The sequence below is a fragment of the Euprymna scolopes genome, chromosome 1, assembly GCF_053919585.1.
Source record: "Euprymna scolopes isolate OS-2025 chromosome 1, ASM5391958v1, whole genome shotgun sequence".
Taxonomy (NCBI): Eukaryota; Metazoa; Mollusca; class Cephalopoda; order Sepiida; family Sepiolidae; genus Euprymna; species Euprymna scolopes.
In genome coordinates this window covers 63,524,124-63,548,347 of record NC_136482.1, presented here as the reverse complement: position 1 = coordinate 63,548,347, position 24,224 = coordinate 63,524,124, and the positions used below count along the sequence as shown (strand labels likewise).

The 24,224-nt window shown below is 30.5% G+C and overlaps 1 protein-coding gene across 1 annotated transcript in view; it reads left to right on the top strand.

Annotated features, from left to right (window-relative positions):
* LOC145300424 (N-terminal EF-hand calcium-binding protein 1-like) overlaps positions 1 to 23,902 on the top strand; it is a 49,943-nt gene extending 26,041 nt beyond the window's left edge. The window contains exons 7-12 of the mRNA XM_080144486.1: positions 3,311 to 3,390; positions 12,378 to 12,431; positions 13,113 to 13,222; positions 13,606 to 13,683; positions 18,104 to 18,195; positions 19,644 to 23,902. Of these exons, the coding sequence (XP_080000612.1) occupies positions 3,311 to 3,390; positions 12,378 to 12,431; positions 13,113 to 13,222; positions 13,606 to 13,683; positions 18,104 to 18,195; positions 19,644 to 19,669 (440 nt within the window). The 3' untranslated portion in view covers positions 19,670 to 23,902. The remainder of the gene's footprint in view (positions 1 to 3,310; positions 3,391 to 12,377; positions 12,432 to 13,112; positions 13,223 to 13,605; positions 13,684 to 18,103; positions 18,196 to 19,643) is intronic.
* The last annotated feature ends 322 nt before the right edge of the window (positions 23,903 to 24,224 follow it).

Genomic DNA, 24,224 nt, shown 5'->3' with positions numbered 1-24,224 from the left:
TGTTTTTTGTTTTTGTTTTTTTTAGCAATGATTGATTTAGAGTTATTTCAAATACGCACATCAAACAAATAAATAAATAACAACCGTTTTGTTATTAGAAATATACAGAATTTAAATTAACGTATACTGTTTTCACCGTAAGAACTATATCACAACAAAATGTAAATAATAAAAAAGATATAAGAAAACATAACCTCAAGTTCAAAGTGTAGTATCTGTTCTTAGAAATCAATGAGTCTCATCTTTAGCCCCCCTCCCCCTAAGAAAATAATTGGGAGGTGATGCCTGGGATATAAAACTTTAGTGAAACATGTAAAAGCAATTTTTTTTTTAGCAATGATTGATTTAGATTTATTTAAAATAAGCATGTTAAACTGAAAAGACGTCATGCTTTGTTTGGTTTTGTTTAAATTAATTTAGATGTATTTATAAATTGTAAAATCAAGTAGGTACTGAATAATATTTGTGTCAATAAAAAAAAAACAAATAAAAAGGATTATGAAAAGTTGTATTTAATTTCACCTAGGCGGAAAATGTTTAATGTTTAAACATAGTAAAAAGATTCTCCACCTCTCTCTCTCTCTCTCTCGATGTCGCATAAACAAAGGTGAACATACTGGAAATAAAATGGCCGTATGTAAAAAGAAATAAAAATCGTAGCAAACCTAATTATTTTTTAAGCAAATTTTTTTTTTGTTATGGACTGTTTTGCTCGTAATTTTTCGTCTAACTATCGTATCTAACTATTTTTAACCTGCTAATAACTTTGGTAAAGTTGTCATAACGTCTAAATTAATATTTTTATTTGTATGGTACCTGCCCATAAGAATCTGTTAATAAAAATATTGAATTCAGACATCGCCATTACTGAGTGGTGACATCACGTCACATGACATGACTAAGCATTTTTTTAATTACATATAAATATCATTAGATCATTCCATTATTACTACTTAAATACATTGGAAAAACGAAAAAATGTCACTTTTTTGGTCCCCTCCCCCGTCTCTGGAGAAAAATGCTCAGCTAACACCCTTAGACTGGTCATAATGGACCAAAAATTCAATATTTGTTGTCCGGAGGGTGGGGCTTTAATATGATACCAAGTTTGTTAATTTTTATTGTGTCTGTCGAAAGTTTTTAGCGCCATACAAACGCACACACACTCACATTTTGCCTTTTATATATTAGACTAGCGGGGGGTACCCGGCGTTTCCCAGGTGTTTGTAGGTGTGTGTGTTTGGGGGGGGGGTTAAAAAAAAAAGTAAGTATGAGGATCGAACCTGAACCGTTGAGGCAAAGTTGTAAATTAAAGTGTGGAATAAAAAAACGTGCGACGTTAACCATTGTCCCACCGCGACATGCTTACGGAAACACGTTTGAATTTATTTAATTACTTGGATTTAGCAGGTACTCGTTTTAATGAGTTAATGAGGTCAAGTTTGATTGCTTTTTTTCCTCGCCCCCAAGATGTTATAGGAAAAAGACTAACCCACATGCGGCGAGCGACAAATGTTGAATAATTATCTTCCCAAAATCGAGCAAATTAAATAGACAGGCGAGCTTCGTTGTTAACTGTGAGATATTACGATTTATATTTGATATAAAAAGTTTTTAAAAGTTGTGAACCGACCGACCGCTTCTCTGAAAGAAGACTTTTGTAGACACACAGAAAAAGCGAACACACATACATACATTTTCGCTTTTATATTTATAGATGAATATAAAATTTTCAGATTCCTACATATTAAATCTTATGTTAGCATGAGAAAATTATAGAAATACAAAAGAACTAATCTTAAATGCTATTATTACTAATGCAAATAATATTAATCTTTATACTAACAATGATAAAATTATTTTTAACCATCAGGGCTACACATCAGAGTCTGTGTGTGATATATAAAACTTTAAAGTCTTGATGAATAAAGCAAATTGTAAACATTAGAAAAATAAAATGATAAAAGATATTGATAGGAAATATCATCCTGTGTACATAATTATCACATATCTCTATTTTCATGTATGACATCATTCATTAGTGATATCCATATTAATGATGGCATCTTTTTATAATAGCATCCATTGTGCATAGCAACAAACAAACAAGATCCACAGAGTTCTAGATGGTTCATATAGATAAAATCTTATGAAGGATTTTCCCACATTTCTATATGGTTTAATGAATAAAAACATAATTTTGTGACATCATTCACTGTGCATGGTTATTCCCTATCTCCGTTTTAATGGATGACACCATTCTTTAATGGCATCATATAGTATGCATGGTAACTAGATGAAAAAAAAAGAAGATAATATCACAGAGTTTTAGAAGTATACTAGAAAGCCACCTGGGATTGCCCGGCTGTAAAATATGCTTAAATATGATATTTTGATGTATGCAGATTTTTTATTTATTATAATACAACAAATTCTCTATTGATCATTATATTGTACCCAATATATAGTAGTACACTCTCCCCCATGACCTGGTTTTAAAATACGCTTAAATATATTTTAATTCATGAAGATTTTGTGTTTATTATTTTACAACCAATACTCCATTAATTATTATATTGTGCCCAATATATAGTAGTGATCTCAAAAGTTAAAAAAAAAAAAATATATATGATTTGGGTGCCATCAGCTAGAATCCAAACCCAAACATATAGCTTTCCACCTTTAGTCATTGAGATTGAAGAGTTAGAAATGATGTCATGACATTAAAATCTGAGCCAGTGACAAATTCAGACTTTTAGTATAATAATAGATGGATAGATTTGAGTTATGTTGAATTAAATGCTTTGTTTTAACTGCATTTAATTGTTAAAGTTTAATGGCTCAATTTAATTAAAATTCCTAATTTCTTAATGTTATGACAGTAAATTATTAAAATTAGAAATGAATTTTGTGATTCAATTTTAATCAAATATGCTTATTGGTAATTACACTGATTGAATTTCTCTAATTCATTTTTTGATCATATTGAAATATAAAAACTGAAATTATGTGATTGGTATTTTCAAGATCGGTTATTTTATTTTTATTTTAGGCAGCTCAGTTTATAAGTAGAATTCAATATCATTAATTTATTTGCTATAGCCTATAAAATGTTCAATATTTATGTAAAGATGAAATAAAAATTAAAATTCTTGTGAATTTATAAAATTTCATTAGGGTTAAACAAGTCTATTTGTTTTTGATACATTTGTATTGAAGATGTTTTATTTTGTAACAACAAAAAACAAAATGTAGAAAAGGATTAAAAAAACTTTTTTTATTGACCTCATTTAATGGGTTTTGATTTTAGTTGGTGGAATTACTCCTCAAGTATCACTTACCACTCAAATATGTCGTCTGTCCAGCTTGGTGGATAGATTGGAAAATCGGGTAAGTTTCATTTTTTATTTGTTAATAAATGTTTGAAATGATGAATATTCAATATTAAGAAAACATTTAAGTAATCGTTTTTATACTAATTTTAAAAAAGAAAAACAGAAATCAAATACTTGGATATAAACAAGAAATCCCAGAGCATAAATCTCATCGAATGAAAAAATTGGAAATATGGGATCGGATATAAGAGTCTGAATCTACCATTCACCAATAAGAGCCATTGTCTATAATAGCACTATCTAATTATCTCTGAAGAATCAATGCTAAACAAAGATCTTAACTTTGCTATAACCATCAAGCAAATTTCATACTTAGATATAATAGCTCCAATGGGCAATGATGAATAAACCCAAAGTTAAGATGGAAGATGAGATAAGTACTCTAGAAATTCAAATCTAAAGGAAAAATATTGACCACTATGAAGTGATAATAACAGTTTTGGCTAAATTATGAAGTGTTAACTATTCTGTACTTTTAACTAAAGAATTTCAGGGTGTTAATTTGGTACACTACTGTTAAAGTTTACAATTTTAAAATTGACATTGCTGTCAAAGCTCATGACTTCAAATTCACCACCATCTCTGAAAAACAGACTTTTTATTCAAGCTGGCAGCATCTCATTTGCATATGAAGTAACGAGAAATCTTGTTACTTCACAAGATCTGTCAACATCAACTGCCAAAATAATTAAACGCAGCAGCCATTGTTCTTTTTATTCATTTTTTTTGTCTGCTACTAAACCTTGCACTTGTACCAATTTTTATTTAATGACCAGGTATTTAATCATAACTGTGACAAATTGGTAGATCTGGTGCCTGTTGTAAAGAAGAATCCAAACCCTGAATATAGAGGAAGCTGTCACATATCCCCAGTAAGAACAAGGATCTCCTACTACAGACAGCAAAACATTATAGCAAACTACCAAAGCTATACAGTCTCTTTTGGATTCATTAAGATGGTATTTCATTAAGGCCCATTGTCAGCGGGTGAGATTTAGCTTAGCATATATTGAATTGGTGGTGGATATAATCACCATCACTCATGGATAGATCCCCATTGTATGTCAAAAAGTTCACCTTATAGAAGGAATATAAATTTTCCTTCCCTCATTGGACATTACATGAAATTCAGTTCCATCATCCACACAATATAAAAAAAGGAATCGTTCATTGCCTCAAGCAAAGGTAATCTGTTCAAACAGCAATGAACAACTTTAGATAAACCCTTCACGAAAATAACTATCCAAAGCATGACATCAGTTTCAAGAAATCTGAATCAAACATCAAATATTCATCACAGTCTACATATGTGAATGGCTTGTCTGAAAAATTCAAAGAATATGTAATTCATATGACATCAGTACAGTATTTAGGAAAAACTCAACTCTCTAAAAGTATCTTTCCTAAGTCAAACCTATAGAAAACATGATCAAGAAAAGTGTGTTCCATTTCATATATAAATATTAAAAAAAACATAGAAAAATTAGAGATGTTACCAGTTAAAAATAAGGCTAGAAAAACATAAGTGGAAATATTCCAAAGTCCAATATGGCTGATCGCATATGAAGGAAAAAGGGAAATCATCTGCCCATGTGGAATGAAATAAAAAGCTAGAAAAATACAGTGGAAAATAAGATATCCCAAAGAACAGTGGATATGCTGTGAGATAATGGCACCCCAAGTAGTACTAGTATAGAATTAAATACAATATGTCAGCCAATAATTTAATAGTAAAAAAAAAGTATATATTATTTTATTTAAACACTAAACATTAATGAGTGTATTGGGGAAATCCTGAATTTTATCTATCTAATAATTCTGAACTTTGGAAAAAATCCGGGTTATTATAAATTCAAAGAAAAACAATATCTTAATTCAATTACTTTTAGATTTTTGTGTGGTGTTTGTAAATATATTATGCATGCTAAGATAGGATTGTTATAAAACCAATCTCTCATCAGGAATACTTGTATGTGTAATCATATTGTGTTACCAGTTTTTTAATGTCAAAATTGAAAAAAAAAAATTTTTGAAAATAAATTTTAGAGATAACGAAATTTACAAAACTATTTTTTAGAATTAAAAAGGTATTGTTTGACAACTGAGAAAATTGAGAAGTTGTTTGACAACTGAGAAAATTGAGAAGAAATTTTAATTCCCATACAAATGACACTTTTTAATCAGTTTTATAAATGTCATAATTTTAACGCACACATAGACAAATATTGGTTTATGTTTCAATAATGGAGGAATCTAGAGGAAAAGTAAGATTATATTTTAAATCAAGTCTCCCACTTTGTAACAGCAAAAATATAAATACTTCTATTAAGGTTTGTAACAGGAAAAGGGAGATAATCACAATCGAATCAACCATGACAATTAACAATGGTACATTTATTATGAATGTATCCATGAAAGAATTTAAAATCATATATTTTCTAATCCAGTTTAGTATAAGGAACATTTAAATAAACAAATTTTTTCTATTAACATAGGACAATTTTTAGTTTTATTTACACTTATGTAAATAGTTAATAAACAGATTCCTAAAGAATTCAGAAATGTCAGATTCTTCAATGGTTTTTAATTTCTTACAAATGTAAAAACTATACTTTTCGCTTAATAAAACATTAATAGCTTTTTATATTGTTAAAAACATATAACGTTCTGCACACAATGAAAAGATTATAAAAAATAGGTATAATTAAAAAATAATTAAAAAAAAAAATGATCTCAACATTCCACTGACCATGAAAACGCTTTGCATATTTCAAGATTTCAAGAGAGTTCCATAAAAATAGGCATATTTTAAAAAACAAAACATTTTAAGTTCTCAAAATGCCACCATTTTGTTTAGAAATGAATATTCTTTCACATGCTTTAATAAATAATAATCTACATGGCATATTTGAAGAGTTTTTAGCAAATTAATGACAAAAATCTTAACAGCCATTTTGCATCAGATTTTTTTTTACTCCCACAGTGCTTAAAAAGTATGGTACCAATCCCCTATGTTAACTGATTCCAAGATTCATATATTCAAAATTGTAAAAGGAAACAATTTCTTTGATTAGAAATTCTAGATTCTTCTCCTTCTATATTCATTTAACATCACTTTTCCATTGTTCAAAAGTCAGACATGTTCTGATATTATGCAAGTTCACTCTTTACTTTTCACCATTCAGTCGTCTCTAAATTCCACTCTATGCAGCTTATCTAATTATTTACTTCCAAGTTTTCTTTGGTCAGCCAGCCTTCCTGCGATTTAGAGCATCCGTGTTTCTGCAACATTTTATACAGGAGAATGAACATTTCACATTACCATACCAGCATAATCGATTCATCCTTAAGATAACTTTTATGCTGTGCAAATGTTTGCCTTTCAGCAAATCTCCTAATTTGCTAATGTGTTGGGTTTAATCAAATTTCACATCTATCTCATCATAGATCTCTCATTGCACTGCAGACTGGCGAGAGAACTGAGTGAGGGACTAGCATTCACTAATGCATATGATGATGCTCTTGAAACAGTTGCTATACAACTCTGGGTGTAGAGAGAGACAACTTGCAATGTTATCACAGGTAACAACTCACAAAATTTCACCCAAGTTGTCTTCACTTTTGTGGCTGTATGAAGTTCACATCGCACCCAGTATATCACCTAGAAAGCAGAAAGAGTTTATTACCTTCAGAGTATTGTCATTTAATACCATCTCTTTGTGAGGACAACAGTCAATAGGATGCACCTGTCCCATGCCTCTCCTACACTCGAAACAGAGGTTTGACACTAACTTACCTTTCAAGTTACTGCACTTTTTGTAGACCCACAATAGGCACAGGTCACATTTTATCACTTTGCTTCTAACACCCCTCTGGCACACAACAAGGATGCCCACCAAAGTCCCTTAGAGATTATAAACCAGAGCCAGATAACATCACTTTGGTTTTAGTTTAGTTCACTCTCAAACCCTTAACTTTGAGACTATTTTTCCATATTTCCAGGTTATCCTTTAATTGTTCCAAGGACTCTGCAGTTCGAACTAAGTTATCAGCATAAAATAATAACTATGTTCAACCCAATTAAAACTCTCTTGACAGTGTCTTCAAAACTATGATAAACAATAAAGAGCTAAGGACAGATATCTGGTAAACTGCAACCTTGATATGGAAGCTATCATTGTAAGTATTATCCACACACACACACACACACACTGCAACTCGTGTTCATGTACATATATTGTACAAGATAGACAAGCCACTTCTTTATGTCCACATTTCGCATTGCTCACTATAGCATCTCTGAAAACTCTGTCGAAGGTTTTCTCCAGGTCCACAAATGTCGTGTAGTATCCTGTCTGCATAGACATATCTATGCTGTACTTAGTGAATGATCAATATGTCATCAATTGTGCAACTGCCATGTACAAAGCCAAACTACAACCTGCTATCTGATGATCTTGTCTGCTACATATTCAGTCACTTTCATTTTAGTTTCTACAGCTTCAGGCCTCTATAATTACACATGACAGCACATCTCTTTTCTCTTTATAACAATTGATAATATAACTAGCACACACTCTTTTCTTACGATAGCTTTCACTATGTCTGTTAAGATTAGCATGATCATCCTACTAGATGCTTTTAACATTTTAGAGATTTTTTCATAAGGTCCTGCAGCCTTGTCACTCTTCATTTTGTTTAAATCATATTCCATCATGTCTGAACTGATTTGTAGTGCTGAACCTTCCACTGATTGTTTTAATGTTAGATGTTTCAGTTCCAGGGAAATGCAACATTAAGCAACATTTCATAATTCTGTTGTCAAACTCTATATTTGGCTTTGTTATCTAGGTGCAGCTGCTCATGGTTTTGTTTTTTGTATATCCCTACATAGCTATTAAATCCTGGTTCTCATTTAGTATTTGCTTTGCCACTTTTTAGATAAAGTTACTTTTGGTGTCAATGAGGCAGCGTCATTCTTGGTGTCATACACAATGTTTTTTTTTTTTTAGGTGTCTTTCACTTGTGTACACTTCTCTATTGCTTTCTTTCTTTCTTGTAACAGCTCCTCTTTCACTGTATCGCAGTGTTAACTCCATCATTCCACCACCAAGTTACTTTCCACCATTGCATTTCTTACCTACAGATGCTAGTAACATTGCTCAATAGACCTTCCTACAGCTGTTGCCAACATTCCTTCACATTTGTAGTCTGGTAATTCCTTGCACATCCAATGAAAGCACCTTTGAATTTGCGCCACACCATTTTGAATATGAATTTCATTTTAAAGATATTAAATTTTAAAAGTGAATGCAACCAAGTAAAATTTTACTCTCCAGATTAAATTTACATAAACATTATAAGAGTAAAGATTTATTGTTTTTTTTCGTTCTCATTAGATTGTTTTTAAAATATTAGGTTGAGAAGAAAGTTCTTTCGGAATTTGTAATTTTGATTTTAAATGATATAGTTTCAAACAAGTTTTTGTTATTGAATTAGTTTTGAATTATTTTGGAGACGAGTAAATTGCATCATTTTTTATTTAATTATTTGGACTCTTATCCTCATCTTCTAGTTGTTATTTTTCACGATGTTTTGGCCAATTATTCCTCTGGTCTTCGTCAGTTTAACTGTGACGGGATAGGAATGTCGAATCCTCCAGAAATTGCTGCCTTCAATAGCTGTTGTCATTTCACCACGGTTTTGTCAGCTAATCCTCTGACCGGCTTTGGGTGGGATGGAAACCGCTACCTCTAACTCAATACTCACCTGGAATCGTATATATTCCACATCTCTATCCACTGCACCACGGGCCCCAAAGAGCAATCAAGTATAATAATTCCAAACTAATTCAATAATATAACAATCGGTACGGACCTGACAATTGGAAGAACAATTGGATTTATAAGACCAAAAAATTCCAACCTTGATTGCCATTTGGGCCCGTGGTGCAGTGGATAGAGATGCGGAATATCTACGATTCCAGGTGAGCATTGAGTTAGAGGTAGTGGTTTCGATCCCACCCAAAGCCAGTCAGAGGATTGGTTGACCAAACCGTGATGAGATGACAACAGCTATTGAAGGCAGCAATTGCTGTGGATGTAGTTGGAGGATTCGACATTCCTATCCCGTCGCAGTTAAACTGACGAAGACCAGAGGAATAATTGACCGAAACGTTGTGAAAACAACTAGAAGATGAGAATAATAGTCCAAATAATTAAATAAAAAAAATTAATTTTTGTTATAATACCTTTACTTTATATATTATTTTAAAGAGTGTTTTTCTCTTTATGTAATCATTTAAATTACAATCGTTTTAAAAGAATTATGTCTTCTTTTCAGAACATTGAATACAAGACGGAAAAAAATCAAATTCTCACAATTTTCTTATTTCAATTCAAGCTAGGCTGAAAAGCTGCTGAAACAGCTCACGATATTAACGAAGCGTTTAGCCCAGGACCCACTACTGACCACACAGCACGATGGTGGATTAAAAAATTTTGTGGTAGCGACAGGAGTCTTGAAGATGATGAGCATAGTGATCAGCCATCGGATGCTGACAATGATCAACGAAGAGCCTTAGTTGAAGCCAATCCACGCACAACTGTTCAAGAACTCGCTTCTGAATCAGACGTAACATATATGACGATTTCTAACCACTTGAGAGAGATTGTAAAAACAAAAACTTAATAAATAGGTGCCTCACAAATTGAATGACAATCAAAAGAAACGCCATTATGAAGTGTCATCTTCCCTCCTTTTATCTGTGACTTACATTGAGAAGTCGGTTCTCGATAACAACTGGCGACGCTCAATTCAGTGATTAGTTGCCGATGAACCTTCATGACACTTCCCGAAGCCAGAGTTGCACCAAAAGAAGATCATGCTGATTGTTTGGTGGTCTACGGCTGGTCTCATCCACTACAATGTTTTGAATGCAGGTGAAACCATTATGACAAAGAAGTACTGTCAACAAATGGATGAAATGCATCAGAAACTTCGACAACAACACCCATTAGGATTAGTCAACAGAAAAGGTCCAATTCTCCTCCACAACAAAGCCTGACTGCAATTGAGCTATGAAACGCTGCCTCATCCACCATACTCTCTAGACCTTTCACCTACCAACTCCCACTTTTTCAAGCATCTTGATAACTTTCTGTGTGAGAAATGCTTCAAAAACCTAAGCAATATCATCGCCATCAGAACGCAAGATTTTTACGTTACTGGCATAAATACACTTGTTTTGCGTTGGCAAAAAGGCGTTGATTCTGATGGTGCTTATTTTGATCAATAAATTTTTGTTTGAGTTGGGATATATTCATCTGAATTTGAAAGTTAAAAAACGCAAAAACTTTCATACTCTAGTCATGATATAGATAATGGTAACAGAACTTAATTATCTCGCCTGTTAGCTTATTTCTTTTTTCTTTATTTTTTTTGTTAGCATAATGATTTCGCTTCCATCACATATTTCTTTTTTCATTAATAATTATTTTTATACCTTATCGTTTTTGTAATTTTTGGATGTGTTACTATTTGAGACCTGACAATTATGAAGGTACCATTTTTTTCACTTGAAATTAAATATTTTTTTCATTTGCATAATATAGAAGTGCTGAAAAATAGTTATGCAAATTAGGTACAGAACTAGCTGTGTTTGTATCTTTACTCTCAATTATACACACACACATATATATTTGTATTTCAAATAATTATACCTTATTGATTTAAAAATAATGGTTAGCCGTTTTAATGGTGATATATGTGTGATAAATGAAAAAACTTTTGCATTTATTTATTTAGATTTGTTCTGTCGATTCGGGATAGGCTTACAGAGTCACAGCAGACTCTGTAATTTGCCAACAGACTAATCTGAGATGCAGAACTTTTGAGGCAGAAGGATACCAACGATTGTTTAAACAGAAATGTAACCTGTAGTATCAAACAACTGTAATCTATTTTTCTCTAAAATGAAAAAAAAAAAAAGATTTACATATTAAAATTTCAGCAGTTAAATCCATTTCCTAGTAGCAAACATTTCCATTTGTAGCTTTCTTATTTAAAATAAGTTTCTTATTTAAAATAAGTGGTGAAAGTTCTCTTGGACAAAATTTGTAAAAACAAAAGAACAGATATGGTTATGATTTCTCAGCTGCTTCAAACATTCCTATTCTAAAGGCAAGTTCTTTGAAAATATAAATCTGTTATGATTGCAATGAACAATAAAAAAATGAATTCAAGTAAAATAAAAATATTTTTACTCCAAACAAGGCACGGTACCACTTTGACGTAACATAATTTGCAGAGGTACTATGTAATGAGTTGAGCAGCAAGATGTCTGTTTACACTTTAACTTCTGCATATTAGCATAGTTAGGGAAGCAGGAACCTGGAAGGGAATTCCAAAATCTAGAAGTCCTAGGGAAGAAACTTAGAGGGGAACACTCTCTTATGTCTAGGGATTTCTATTATGTAGGAGTGGGATTTTGCTGTTTGTCGGGTTTGTCGGGGGTATTTACGTCAAGTGGGGTACAAAGGCTTGTAGTTCATTAGAACACCTACCATTAAAATACTTGTAAAATAGGCAGAGGGATGCGACATTTTGTTGATGGGATAGCGGTTAAAGCCTAGCTGATAGTGCAGGATCTATTAGGTTGGCGACTCTCTCTTGAACCCTGTCTAAAAAAGAGACTAGCAGATGCACCAGCCCAAATGTAAATCTATCTATGATTGCAATAAACAATAAAAAAAAATGAATTCAAGTAAAATAAAAATATTTTTATATATATATTAATATAATTTTTTTACTTTTATTTATTCAATGTATCCACAGATTTCAATTAATGAACCGCACTTCAACCATAATTCAATCTAATCCTATGTATAAATTTATATCTGAAATAACATTTACTAAATTGCATTTCTTTGTATTTTTAATTTTCATTTTCTGGTATTTTTTAAATATTTTTTGTTTTTACAGATAAATTTTGATGGTTTTGTGGATGAAGAAGTTGACATACAAGAGGATAAAGAGGTAACTTTCTTAGAATCTGATTGTTGGAATATCTGCTCTAACAAAATAGGCATTTATCTGTTAGTTTTTTTTTCTTTCTTTTGTTATGTTCTCTTGTTAATGTCAAGTAGATTTTTTATCTCCAACCGTACATGCATTTTTATGTCAAAGATGATTAAACTTCATTTCTGTAATTTTTCTAATTATTTGTCAATGAAACAATTCCACCCTAGATTAGTTTTCATGCAAAATCTCCAAAGAAATCCCTTAAATCCTTTAAATTTTTTCCTTCTCTTAATCAATCTGATCCTCTGCTAATCCCAATCCCTCCACTTCTTTATATAATCAAAGTTGAAGAATTAAACTTGTTTGAATACCTAAATAAAGTGATTTTGTATATTTAGACATTGATGAATATATTTTGTATAGGTGAATATTTGTTTGATATTTTAATCATTTGCTTTTCGATATTTTAATAATTTGTTTTTTTTTCATATTTTAAATAATTTTCTGTTTTAATATTTTAATAATTTGCTGTTTTAATGTTTAAATAATTTGCTGTTTTGATGTTTAAATAATTTGCTGTTTTTATGTTTAAATAATTTGTTGTTTTGATGTTTAAATAATTTGCTTTTTTGATATTTTAATTTTTTTTATATCTCAAATCTATTTATTTTCATTTATTTTAATTTTATTTTTTAGATTCTTTTGCTTCAAAGGAATTTTTCCATTAAATGCGATTCAAAAGAAGATTTTAAAGAGAAAATGAGAAACTACATTGAAGCCCTCCACAAGATTTCGGGTTGCTTAAAGTAAGAGTCACAACTTGAATTCACCATTTATCACTTAAAATCTATAGTTTAATCATTTTTCTTTTTCAACATTTTTAATTGACTGAACAATCTTTAAATGAATTAAATTCTATTTGTTTTCACAAATGTTTACATTTCACATTTTTTTTATTGCATCTGCTAAGAAATCTCAGAAGCATTAATTTATATCCAGAATTTACATAGATTCTTAATGGACTTATTTTTCATTTTTGCTTTTTTGTTGTTGCTAGAAAATGTGTCTTAATGCCTTTGTATATTATACACTTAATATATTGTTAGTAATATTACATGTATCATGATTGTGTGCATTTCAACCTTTAAAACTTGCTTTTTTTTAATATTAAATCTTTCATATTTTTTAGTTCTAGTGTATGCACATATAAAAACACTGGCAAATTGACATTGTATGAAGTGTGGAGCTCAGAGTACCAACAAACAAGGTAAGTAACATCATTTTCATAACTCTTTACACATTAAGTTTTTTACATAATGTGTCTAATGCAATATTTATAAAGTTTGAGCGTACAACAGAAAAAGGATTTTACATTTAAGAACTGTTTTATACCAGATTTCAATGGAACATAAAACTCTGCAATGCCCATTCATCATAACAATTTATACATGATGCAGCATAAAGAGTACATTTTAAATTAACCCAACTATCTAAAAAAAAACTAAAAAGTACATAAAATCTCTATCTATCTATATATATATATCTATAAAAGTGAACGTGTGTATGTGTGTGACTGTGTGTACATTTCCCTACACAATAACTCTGTCAATTTTAAGTCTACAGACTCGAAATTTGATATACAGGGGTACTGAGATTTGGGAAAATCTTTGTGATTGGTTTTCGGTCAGAAATTTGGCTGTTAAGGGGTCAAAGTTCAACGATTTGATCTTTGAGAACTCTACAAAACTCCTCCGACAATTTTGGGTCTAAACACTTGAAATTTTAGATATATATTCCTTGGACATGGATCTAACTTAATAACTTGATTTGAGCCCAAAACAATAAATGTTAAGGGGTAATAATAGGGGTCAAAGTTTTAAAAAGATTGATCTCTGCGTTCTCTACCAAATTACTCAGACAATTTCTGGTCTAAACATTTGAAATTTTACATAAAAATTGATCAGAGATAGGGCAAGCTTTTTAATCGGTTTGAGTTGAAAATTTGAGCTACCACTATATAAATGTATGTATGTATGTTTGCATATCTGCCTAAAATTTTCGATAGAGGCGACAGATTTTTACAAGATCAGTATTGTTTTGAAGTTCGACCTTTCAGACGACAAATATCGAAAAATTGGCTAAAACATTAATATCTTCATCTTCAACTGGGCACTTTTCTACAGGAGGTTCGTTTTTTTCGCTGATATTTTCGAAAGTCATCCTCTACTTTCGATTGTCTAGCTTTAATTAAAACCTACGTCACTTCCGGTTCGGCGGTGGTTGTAACAGCAAAGACGTCAGTTTTTCCCCCCCTGTTCTTTTTCTCCTTTGCGGTACAGGTTCGAGCCTGCCTTCCTACTACCACTTTTTTTTTTCTCAACAAACACCTCCACGCGGGGCACCTATGTTAATATATATATATATATATATATATATATATATATATATATATATATTATGATGTGTATTTTTAAAGATTTACATTATTTTCAAATCATATTCCAAATGTTACGTTGTTGTATCATAAAGGGGATCGTGTATGATATATCTAATCAGCCTTAATGTCGTGTGATCGTCTAGTGGTCCAGTCTATTAAATGATATGTTCATAAGCCGTTGTGTTTGTATGTGTGTTACATGTATTTTTCAACATACCTTCTGCGTCTTGGATGTTAGTCTATCTGGAAACATCTCATCTTCGAGGGGAGATGGTACCTGTTTTGGACGAAGGTTCATTCACTCCAACATGATGAATTTGTTTTATAGTTTTTATTTCACTTTCCAGATGTCTCACAGAAGATGGAAAGTGAATCTGGCTTGTGTGGTTTCTCTTGGTCTCGTTTCTACATACGTCAGCATCTCCCCCCCCCCAGTGAAGGGGAGGAGACGTCTGACAAGCCGTCCGTCGCGTTCTATGCCTAAACCAAATCTCTACGATTCAGCTAACCTGATCACGTGACTCACACGCAATCCGATCAGCTGACCCTGACTTCCGGCCAACGTGTCTCAATATAATTTACACACCTCCCTCTCTCTCTCGATCCATTCTCTAACACAAATAAACAATGATATCCAAGCCATTTGTATCTGTATTCAGATAATATTTATTTTACTTATTGTTACGTGCAAGATAATCTCACACAACATAAATTGAAAGAAAAAAACAAACAAAAAAAAATAAAAGAAAGAATTGAAAAGAAAAAAAAATAGGAATTTATTAAACAGATAAATCATGAAAACAAATATTTACAAGAAAAAGTGTGTAAGGGAGGTAAATCAGGTTTTTTGTTAAACTAGCTTTTTCCGTGGTATAATATCCGAGTTTGAGAAAATATAATATATTACTTTGATTAGAATACAAGATCAGAAAAATCAATATTTACCAACAACTCGTTCTTTAATGAAGATAATTATAAGGAAATTTTAATGGAAATATTTTATTTATTGTATACTAGCGGGGGTACCTGCCATTGCCTGGGTGTAGAGAGATGTGTGTGTGGGGGTTTAAAATAACAGTAAGGAATCCCGGGTGGATAGAGGTGTTTTAAAAAGTGGTAGTAGCGGGGAGGGGGGGGGATCAGAACAACAGTCGGCAGCCCATGGGGATAGAGGTGTTAAAAAAAAAATGGTAGTAGCTGGGGGAGGAAATCAAAACAACAGTGGGAAACTTGGCAACCAGGGTAGAGAGAGGTGTTAACAAAAAAAAAAAATGTGTGTGTGTGTTGGTATGTCTCGCAAAAACTTTCAACAAAGGCGATGGATCTTGACGAGATCAGTATATTGTTTTAAATCTTATCCCTTCGGATGACAAATATAAAAAAATTGGCCAAAAACATTAATTTCTTCACCCTTAACTGGGTAGTTTTCTACAAGGAGGGGTCGGTGTTTTTGCAAGTCATATCAGTTGGATTGACTTCATTTAATTTGAACGCTTTCGACTTCTGGTCGCGACATGGAGCATCGGTAAGATGTCAAATTTTTTTTCACTTTCTTTTTTGATTTTACGTCATGGGTTCGAGCATGCCTGCCTACTACCACTTTTTTTTTTTTTAGCACCTCTCTTCACCCTGGCTGCCTACTGTTGTTTTCAGTCCCTACTCCCCTACTAACACTTTTTTTTAACACCTCTCTCCACCCGGGGTTCCTTACTCCACCTACACACCCGGGCAATGCCAGGTACACCCACTACTATACAATAAATAAAATATTTCCATTAAAATTTTCTTGTAATTTATCTTAGTTAACGAAGACTAAGAAGATAGAGTGACTTCCTTTTACCCAGAATAATAACATACAGATTCTAAAATTATGAAGTTTTTACATCTCTTTTTTTTTTTTACATAAAAGTCATCACTTATCAAGGCCCAGAGGCAACTCAAGGATAAGGGTTAACGAGTGTACCGTAGTCAATGGGACGATATCATAGTAATCATTTGTAGTGTAAATTTGGTAAATTGCATTACTTAAGAATCAAGAACTTGTTTATGTTGGACTTGAAGACGGCCATATTGTAGTCCGCTGGAAAGCAGGCAAACGGAAGACAGTTCCATAAGTGTGCAGTTCTAAGAAAGGAGCTTTGTTCATAGAATCTTGTTTATTTCCTGGAATTCTATTATAATGGTAAAATTAATTAAAATAATTTTTAAAAAGTTATTATTTTAAAACAATAAGTAAAAGAATAAATAAAAAGTATTAAAATGATAGAAATTAGTTTTTTTTTTTTACTGTTATTAAGTTAAGAAAAGCCTTGATTTTAAAAATATATTATTAGTTACACAGTTTTTATTCCAACTTCCTTTTAATATGACATATGACTTAATGACTAAACGTTGTATATACTAATATCTTAAATCATCTGAATTTTATGCAGTGTATGTTTTATACAATGTTCCAATATGTATGTATAATGTATAGTTAAAGAAACAAAATATTGGAACATATGAAACAAATACTATCTGAGGTAGCTATCAGTAAACACAGAAAACACTGAAAGCAAATTCTGTAATTTGAATTATCCCCCTTTAAATTATTTGCGAAAACGAAACAAAAATATTGAAGAAAGTTATGCAATTTTTTCAATGACTTTCTTATATATGTATTGCTTATACAAAGTAAAATGATATAATAATCAAATAAAAAATAAATTTTAAAAGAACCGATAAAATCATTATGCAATGAAGACTATCGAAAAAAAATATTTTATATTAAAAGTGTGTTAATAATCTGCCATGATGTTTACATGAAATATGAGAATATCTACTGATTTTTGGATTTATTCTCTCTCACACACGTATATATACATAATAATAATATATACATAATAATAATATATACATAATAATATACAAAAAAAAATATATAAGTTTGAGGCGCTACATAGATGCAAAGCTGTTTCACTCTTTTCTTCAGTGCAAAAATTGAAGATTGAAATACATTTGCATCTGTGTTAGCTACTCAATCAAACCTATATGTTTTTAGTCTTATGAAGCTGTACTTTGTACTGAGAACTTCTGCAGTACTAAAACCTATATACTGTATAATAATATATTCTACTCATCAGTTGTCTTCAACCTCAATTTGCATTTGGAAAAGGATATACATTTTAAAAAGTCTATAATGTATTGAAAATTGATTTATTTTCTTTTAAATCTTGTCTTTGGAAATAAATTTTTTATCTTTTCATTACAGATTTGGAGAAAGTGCTGAATGGCAAAACTTTGAAGAACAAATATCGGATTTATTGGAAGATAAGGTTCAAGTAAAAAGCATGAATATACCAGGTTAGCTAATTAACATATATGGTCCATCTGTAATCTTAAATTATTTCAACAACCATTAATTACAAGTTTTGTTGGATTTGAGAAGAAAACTAATAAGTATAGTTTTAGATATTTATGAAATAAAGGCATTATAGACTGCATTTTATTTTGCACTTTATTAATGATCGCTCATTGGTAAAAACATGTGATATTTTCTGGAGTTTAAGTCACAACAAGTCTCTAGATTTTTAGTATTCTCTGTTTCTTTTCATTATTATTGCAAACCACTTTGCATTCTTGCACCATTCACTTACCATTGAGTTCTCACTGATTGTTTTTTATTAGCTTTTTTCTCTGGAATTTGAATAATATCAGTATTCTCCATACTCTTTCAATCAAAGTCTAACTGGTGTTGTCTTATCTTACCCTTTCCATCCTGACAGACTCCCTATGATCTTTTTCTGTGGTACCAACTGTTGGTTAATTATTAAAGTCACGAATCAAATAAAACAAATGCTTTAAATAGAATTCAGACTGTAGACTGGAAAACATACAACTTTCAAATAAGACACGGAGGCATCTTTTCTGTTTCACACAGGCACAGTGTGACGTTTGCACCTCTTTATTTACATTCTGAAATTTATTGTACACGCTTAGAACAACGAAAAATAAAAAGTCCTTATGTCATTGAAAATAAAAAAGTAAAAAAGTACAGTCCAAGGGAAATAACTCTTAACAGTATTGTGTATAGTCCAAGGGAGTGTCACCATTAATCGATGTTTGTGCCACTGTTTTATTTTCTGAAGTAAGGAAATGAGTCAATTTTAAGGATTTATTATTATTATTAGACTGTTACCTGTTAAAGACGGGTAAGAGTTATGGCCTGTTGACTTAGAATGAGTGCTTTCTTTATGCCAAATTGATAATTGAATATGGTTAAATTTGTGCTTAACTTTTGTGCTTTGCAATAAACACTAATCGCTATTAATCCCTAACTCTGCATTAAATAGATACCATAATACTTAGTTCACTGCACCTTATCATAACAAAGGTCCACATAATATTTCAGCCAGATTGACTTTGTAGTTTCTGACAAAAATTGAAATGGACAGACAGACATACAGACAGACAGACAAAGAGAAATATAAATATAGATTATTGTTATTATTGCTCTTAAAAAATATTTATTCCGATTCTACTACAAAAAATACTTTGTACCATCTTTTTTGAGGTTTAATATGATACTTAAAATTTTCTTGACATTTCTAAGTTCTTTGTATCTTTAAATGCATGTTTGCAACAAATTGATAATATAATTTTTTTTATTATTATCCGTTAACAGGTTTTGTCAAAAAATAAAACAAATAGAGTAATATCATGGCATGAAAAACTTTACATTTGAATTGTCATTATTTTTTTTAAAGAAATCTTTATAAGTTTTGTTTAATCCTGTATCTTTTATTTTTCAGCTCATTGGTGGCAGAAGACTTTCTAAAGACGGAACTACAATTGGCTGTTTAGATTGATATATTCTTCCTCAAAACTAAGTGTTATATTGTCACATTCAACAAAATTTGTGCTTCCAACACTTTTGATGAAAATGATCATAATCTAGTATCATAATAGATTTTAATTGTTTTTTATTCGATATTTTTTAATGGGAAGTTTTTATCTTTAAGAAATATTCTCATCTATAAAAGCATATGATTTTTGGATTCAAAAGATGTAATTTAATTAGTGATTGTAAAAATGATTCTCTTGAATCCATTCTAATTAAATTAGAGAATGAATTTAAGATTTAATTCATTTTGAATGATTTCTTGTCATAAGCAAATTATCTGGCATAATCCATGAATATATTTCACGTGTAGAGAACCTTTTTTTTTTTTTTTACAGAATTATAAGTAAATTTAAAACTTTGAATTTTTAAGATGTTAAACATTTTAATCAAGTTCAATGACTTTATTTTGATTGATGATTGTGTCTATTTTAAATCAATGATATCCTCCTATTTTTCAAATATTTAATGAAAACTTGATGCATGGGAATCGTATGAATATTTTACATGTGGATTTTAGCAAGCCATTTAGTATCTCATCATTTACTAGTGAAAATGAAGAATTCTGATTTTTCTAACAACAGTGTGATAATTTTTGACAAATATAAAAATGAAAATTTTTTAACAATTATTCTAAATCACAGTAGAGACTTCTGCAATGTTCAATATTGATATTTGATATTCCTACTTTTTTTTTTTTTTATTTAATTCAATTTTTACCCCAAACAAGGCACAGTGCCACTTTGAAGCAGGGGGCTACTATTAGGGACTTAATTAGCGGGGCATTATGAAGGGAGATGAGTAGAAAGATGTTTGTTAACATTACACTTGAACTTCTGCATATCATTGCAGTTGGGAAAGCAGAATCCCGGAAGGGAGTTCCAAAGACCCGCAGTTCTGGGGAAGAAACTATTGGAGTAAAAGGCTTTCTTGCACCTAGGGATCTCTACTGTAAAGGGATGAGACTTAGTAGCTTGTCGGGTTTGTCGGGGGTAGTTACGTCGGGGAGGTACAAGTGTTTGCAGTTCGTCAGAGCATTCACCATTAAAGTATTTGTAGAACAGGCAGAGGGATGCAACATCTCGTCGATGGGACAGAGGCTGAAGCCTAGATGACAGTTCAGGACCTATCAGGTTGGCGACTCTCTTTTGAACCCTGTCCAGGAGCGAGAGACAAGCAGCCGATGCACCTTGATGTAATTTGAGAAATTAAAGTTATTTGTTGATGCTAAACTATTTGTTAGATTTTGATAAAATAAAAAACAACAGATGCATCAAAGTTGCCATATTGAAAAGTTACTTGATTAATTGAATATTGAACTTAAAAGAAATTAAAGTAAGTCACATTTGATCAAGGAATATTAAAGATGAATATATATATATATATATATATATATATATATATATATATTTATGTAGAAATATACTTTATTTCCTTATAATATCTACCAATCCTTACGTAAGAAGCTCAATGTAATTACAGAGCAATATGATGAATGAATGACAAAAGTCTATATTTCAAACTTCATGATGTTGACCATCTTACAATTTATTCTTTGAATTCAGTTGACATTTACAATTCTTGACAGTATGTTTCGCAGCACAAAATCAATCACTTAATTATTATATCAATCAGTGAATCTATTTTGCCCTTATCTCATCAGAATTGGTTGAGGCTATTTATTCTGATGAGATAAGGGAAAAATAGATTCACTAATTAATTGATTGATTTTGTGCTATGAAACAGATACTGTCAAGAATTGTAAATGTCAACTAAATTAAAGAAATAAATTGTAAGATGGTCAACATCATAAACTTTGGAATATAGACTTTTGTCCTTCATTCATTATATATATATATATATATGTATATATATTCGGGAAGGTTGGTGGGGTCACTGCTTATCAAGGCCGAAAGGTCACTTAAAGATAAGGGTTAATGAGTATCAGGTGATTAGTGAGATAACACCATGATGATCAGTAATATGTGTAAAAATTGATTAGTTAAGAAGATGGCCTAAATTAAACTTGAAAACAGCATGTTGTAGACAGCTGGGAAGCATACACATGGTATTGTGTTTCACAGACAGATAGGTCTAGAAAATAAACTTTAATCGTGGAAGTTTTGTTTAGTTTTAGGCATATAGAGTAAAAGAAATTGTTGCTAGTTGTAGCTGAACGAGTGTTTGTGAATGTTAAACGAAAGTAAATTTTGATGATGCATTTAAAGATAAGAATCTTTCCTTTTTATCAAGTAAAATAGATTGACTGGATTCATGATTAAAATATTATTTCAAAGCAGCCAAATGTTGTTTTAAAGCTCTAATAAACCCTCTATTTAGAATATTACATGTAAACCTTGGTTCCAGGGTTTAGAATGTAATATTAAGATTGACAAAAAAAAAAAAAAGAAATTGACAAACTAATTTGAATTTAGATAATAATCAAAAAGACAAATAGCACATAAATATACATTTTAATTGCTGCTGAAATGTTGAATTTTTGTTTCTACATTCTAATATAAAAGAACATTAATGTCTTCCTTGATTTTTTTCCCGATATTTTATTTTTATTTTGACAAAATGAAGCTGTTATTCCAATGTATATCTTTTATATATTTTGTTTCAGTATAATTATCATTGAAATATACTTAAAATTACTGAATGTATACCATTTTTACTTGTGTTTATGAGTATTTGTACAAGTGATGACTTCTTTGTTGATTTTACGGTTTACAAGTGAAACTTATTTTGATATTGACATATTCTGATTTAAAATTGTAAATATTTTATCTGATTGAAAGCATTTATTAACTCTATTGAAAACTATGTTCAATTATACATTTTTTGCACTTTCGTCTTTGTATAAATATTAATTTGCTACAGATTTGACTCAATTCAAACACCCTGTGAACGTTGCAATTTTGTTTGCTTATAAATCTTAGATGCTTTTCAAAGAACTGTTTCCGTCAGTAGGAAAATATAGAATAAATTTAGAATCATCTTTATTTAAAAAGATGAACTTCTGTCAGCATTATTTAAAAAGCACCAGTGATACAATTAAAATAGGACATATGCAAACTTATTTTAAATGTAAAGACTAAACAAAGGTAACATTTAAGCAAAAAACATGGCAAATATTTGTACAATGAGGGAGGGGTAGATAAGCTATATTGTAACGTTGACAAATCTCTTTAACAAACATTAGTTTTTCAAGGTTTTATGCATTGGAAAATTGGTGTAAAGAGTATGATAAAATTTACCTCTTTTTATTTTATCATCAAATAATTTAAAAATGATTGAATTCATCTAATGTAGCAATACATTTTGAATTAAAAATAATTCATTGAAACATTTAAGATGTGCTTTTCTCAACAAAAAATTACTATTGTAACTTTATAGTCAATACATCATATACATGTTTACATTTTTATAAAAATATCCATTTATATATCCACAAGCATCTGATTACTTACCTATATGCCTTAGTTTATCACCTTTACTGCCTTCCTTTTTACTTGTTGATCTTATTACAGTATTTTTTCTTCGTATTTTTAGCAATGCTTATAAATTTAGTACTCATCATTTTTTTGTGATGTAAACCGTCCAAGTTACAGAGGAAGAGGTAACTTAATGAAATAAATACATAGATTCTGAGCAAAAAAAAAAAAAAAAATTAAATATTTCTCTTTATCCGATTTTATTCATAGAATGTTTGTTTTATAATGAAACATTTGCTTTTTGGGAGAAATTCTGTGAAAGACTAAAGAAATATTTCATGTTTCCTTGTTATAAAATTATGAACTTGTATAACTTTAATGCTAATTAATTGTTTCTTTTCTGTATTTTAAAATGGTTTACTTTTCTCAGAGTCTGGGCATGTATAATTATATATATATATATAATTTTCATTTACCTAAGAAATATCTTCTAAGATGTGACAACAAGATTCCTATTTACTTTATATATATATATAATATTTATGATATTCAGTATGATATAAAATAAAACTAAAAGTAGAAACTGCTGATAGAAACTCATTTGTTTTACAAATTAAAAGATTTTCACCAACATATAACTTTTTGTTTTTTAGATTTTGGGACTAAACTGTCTGACATCTTTTTCTTAAATGTACGATGCTTGAAGAAATAAACATATATTTTTCACCCAAAATGTGTTATTACAAATATTAAATTTTTCCTTTTTTAAGATGTGAAAAAAGATTAAGAACAAATTGTTTTCTCTTTCTGTCTTTTTTGTTCAAAAGATGATATCAATTTTGGGGATAAGATGCAACTGCTTCAGTATGATGCCGAGTCTTTAGAATCATAGTAGTCTTACACAAAGTTGCTTTCGAGTTTCTGCTGACATGACGCATTGATGAGATCTGATTTGTTGGTTTCAGTAAATTATACGCACTGAAAAACTGAAATTGTGTTGAATTTTGTTATATGAATTAAGATGTTCACAGGTAATGTATCAGTCGTAAACACTG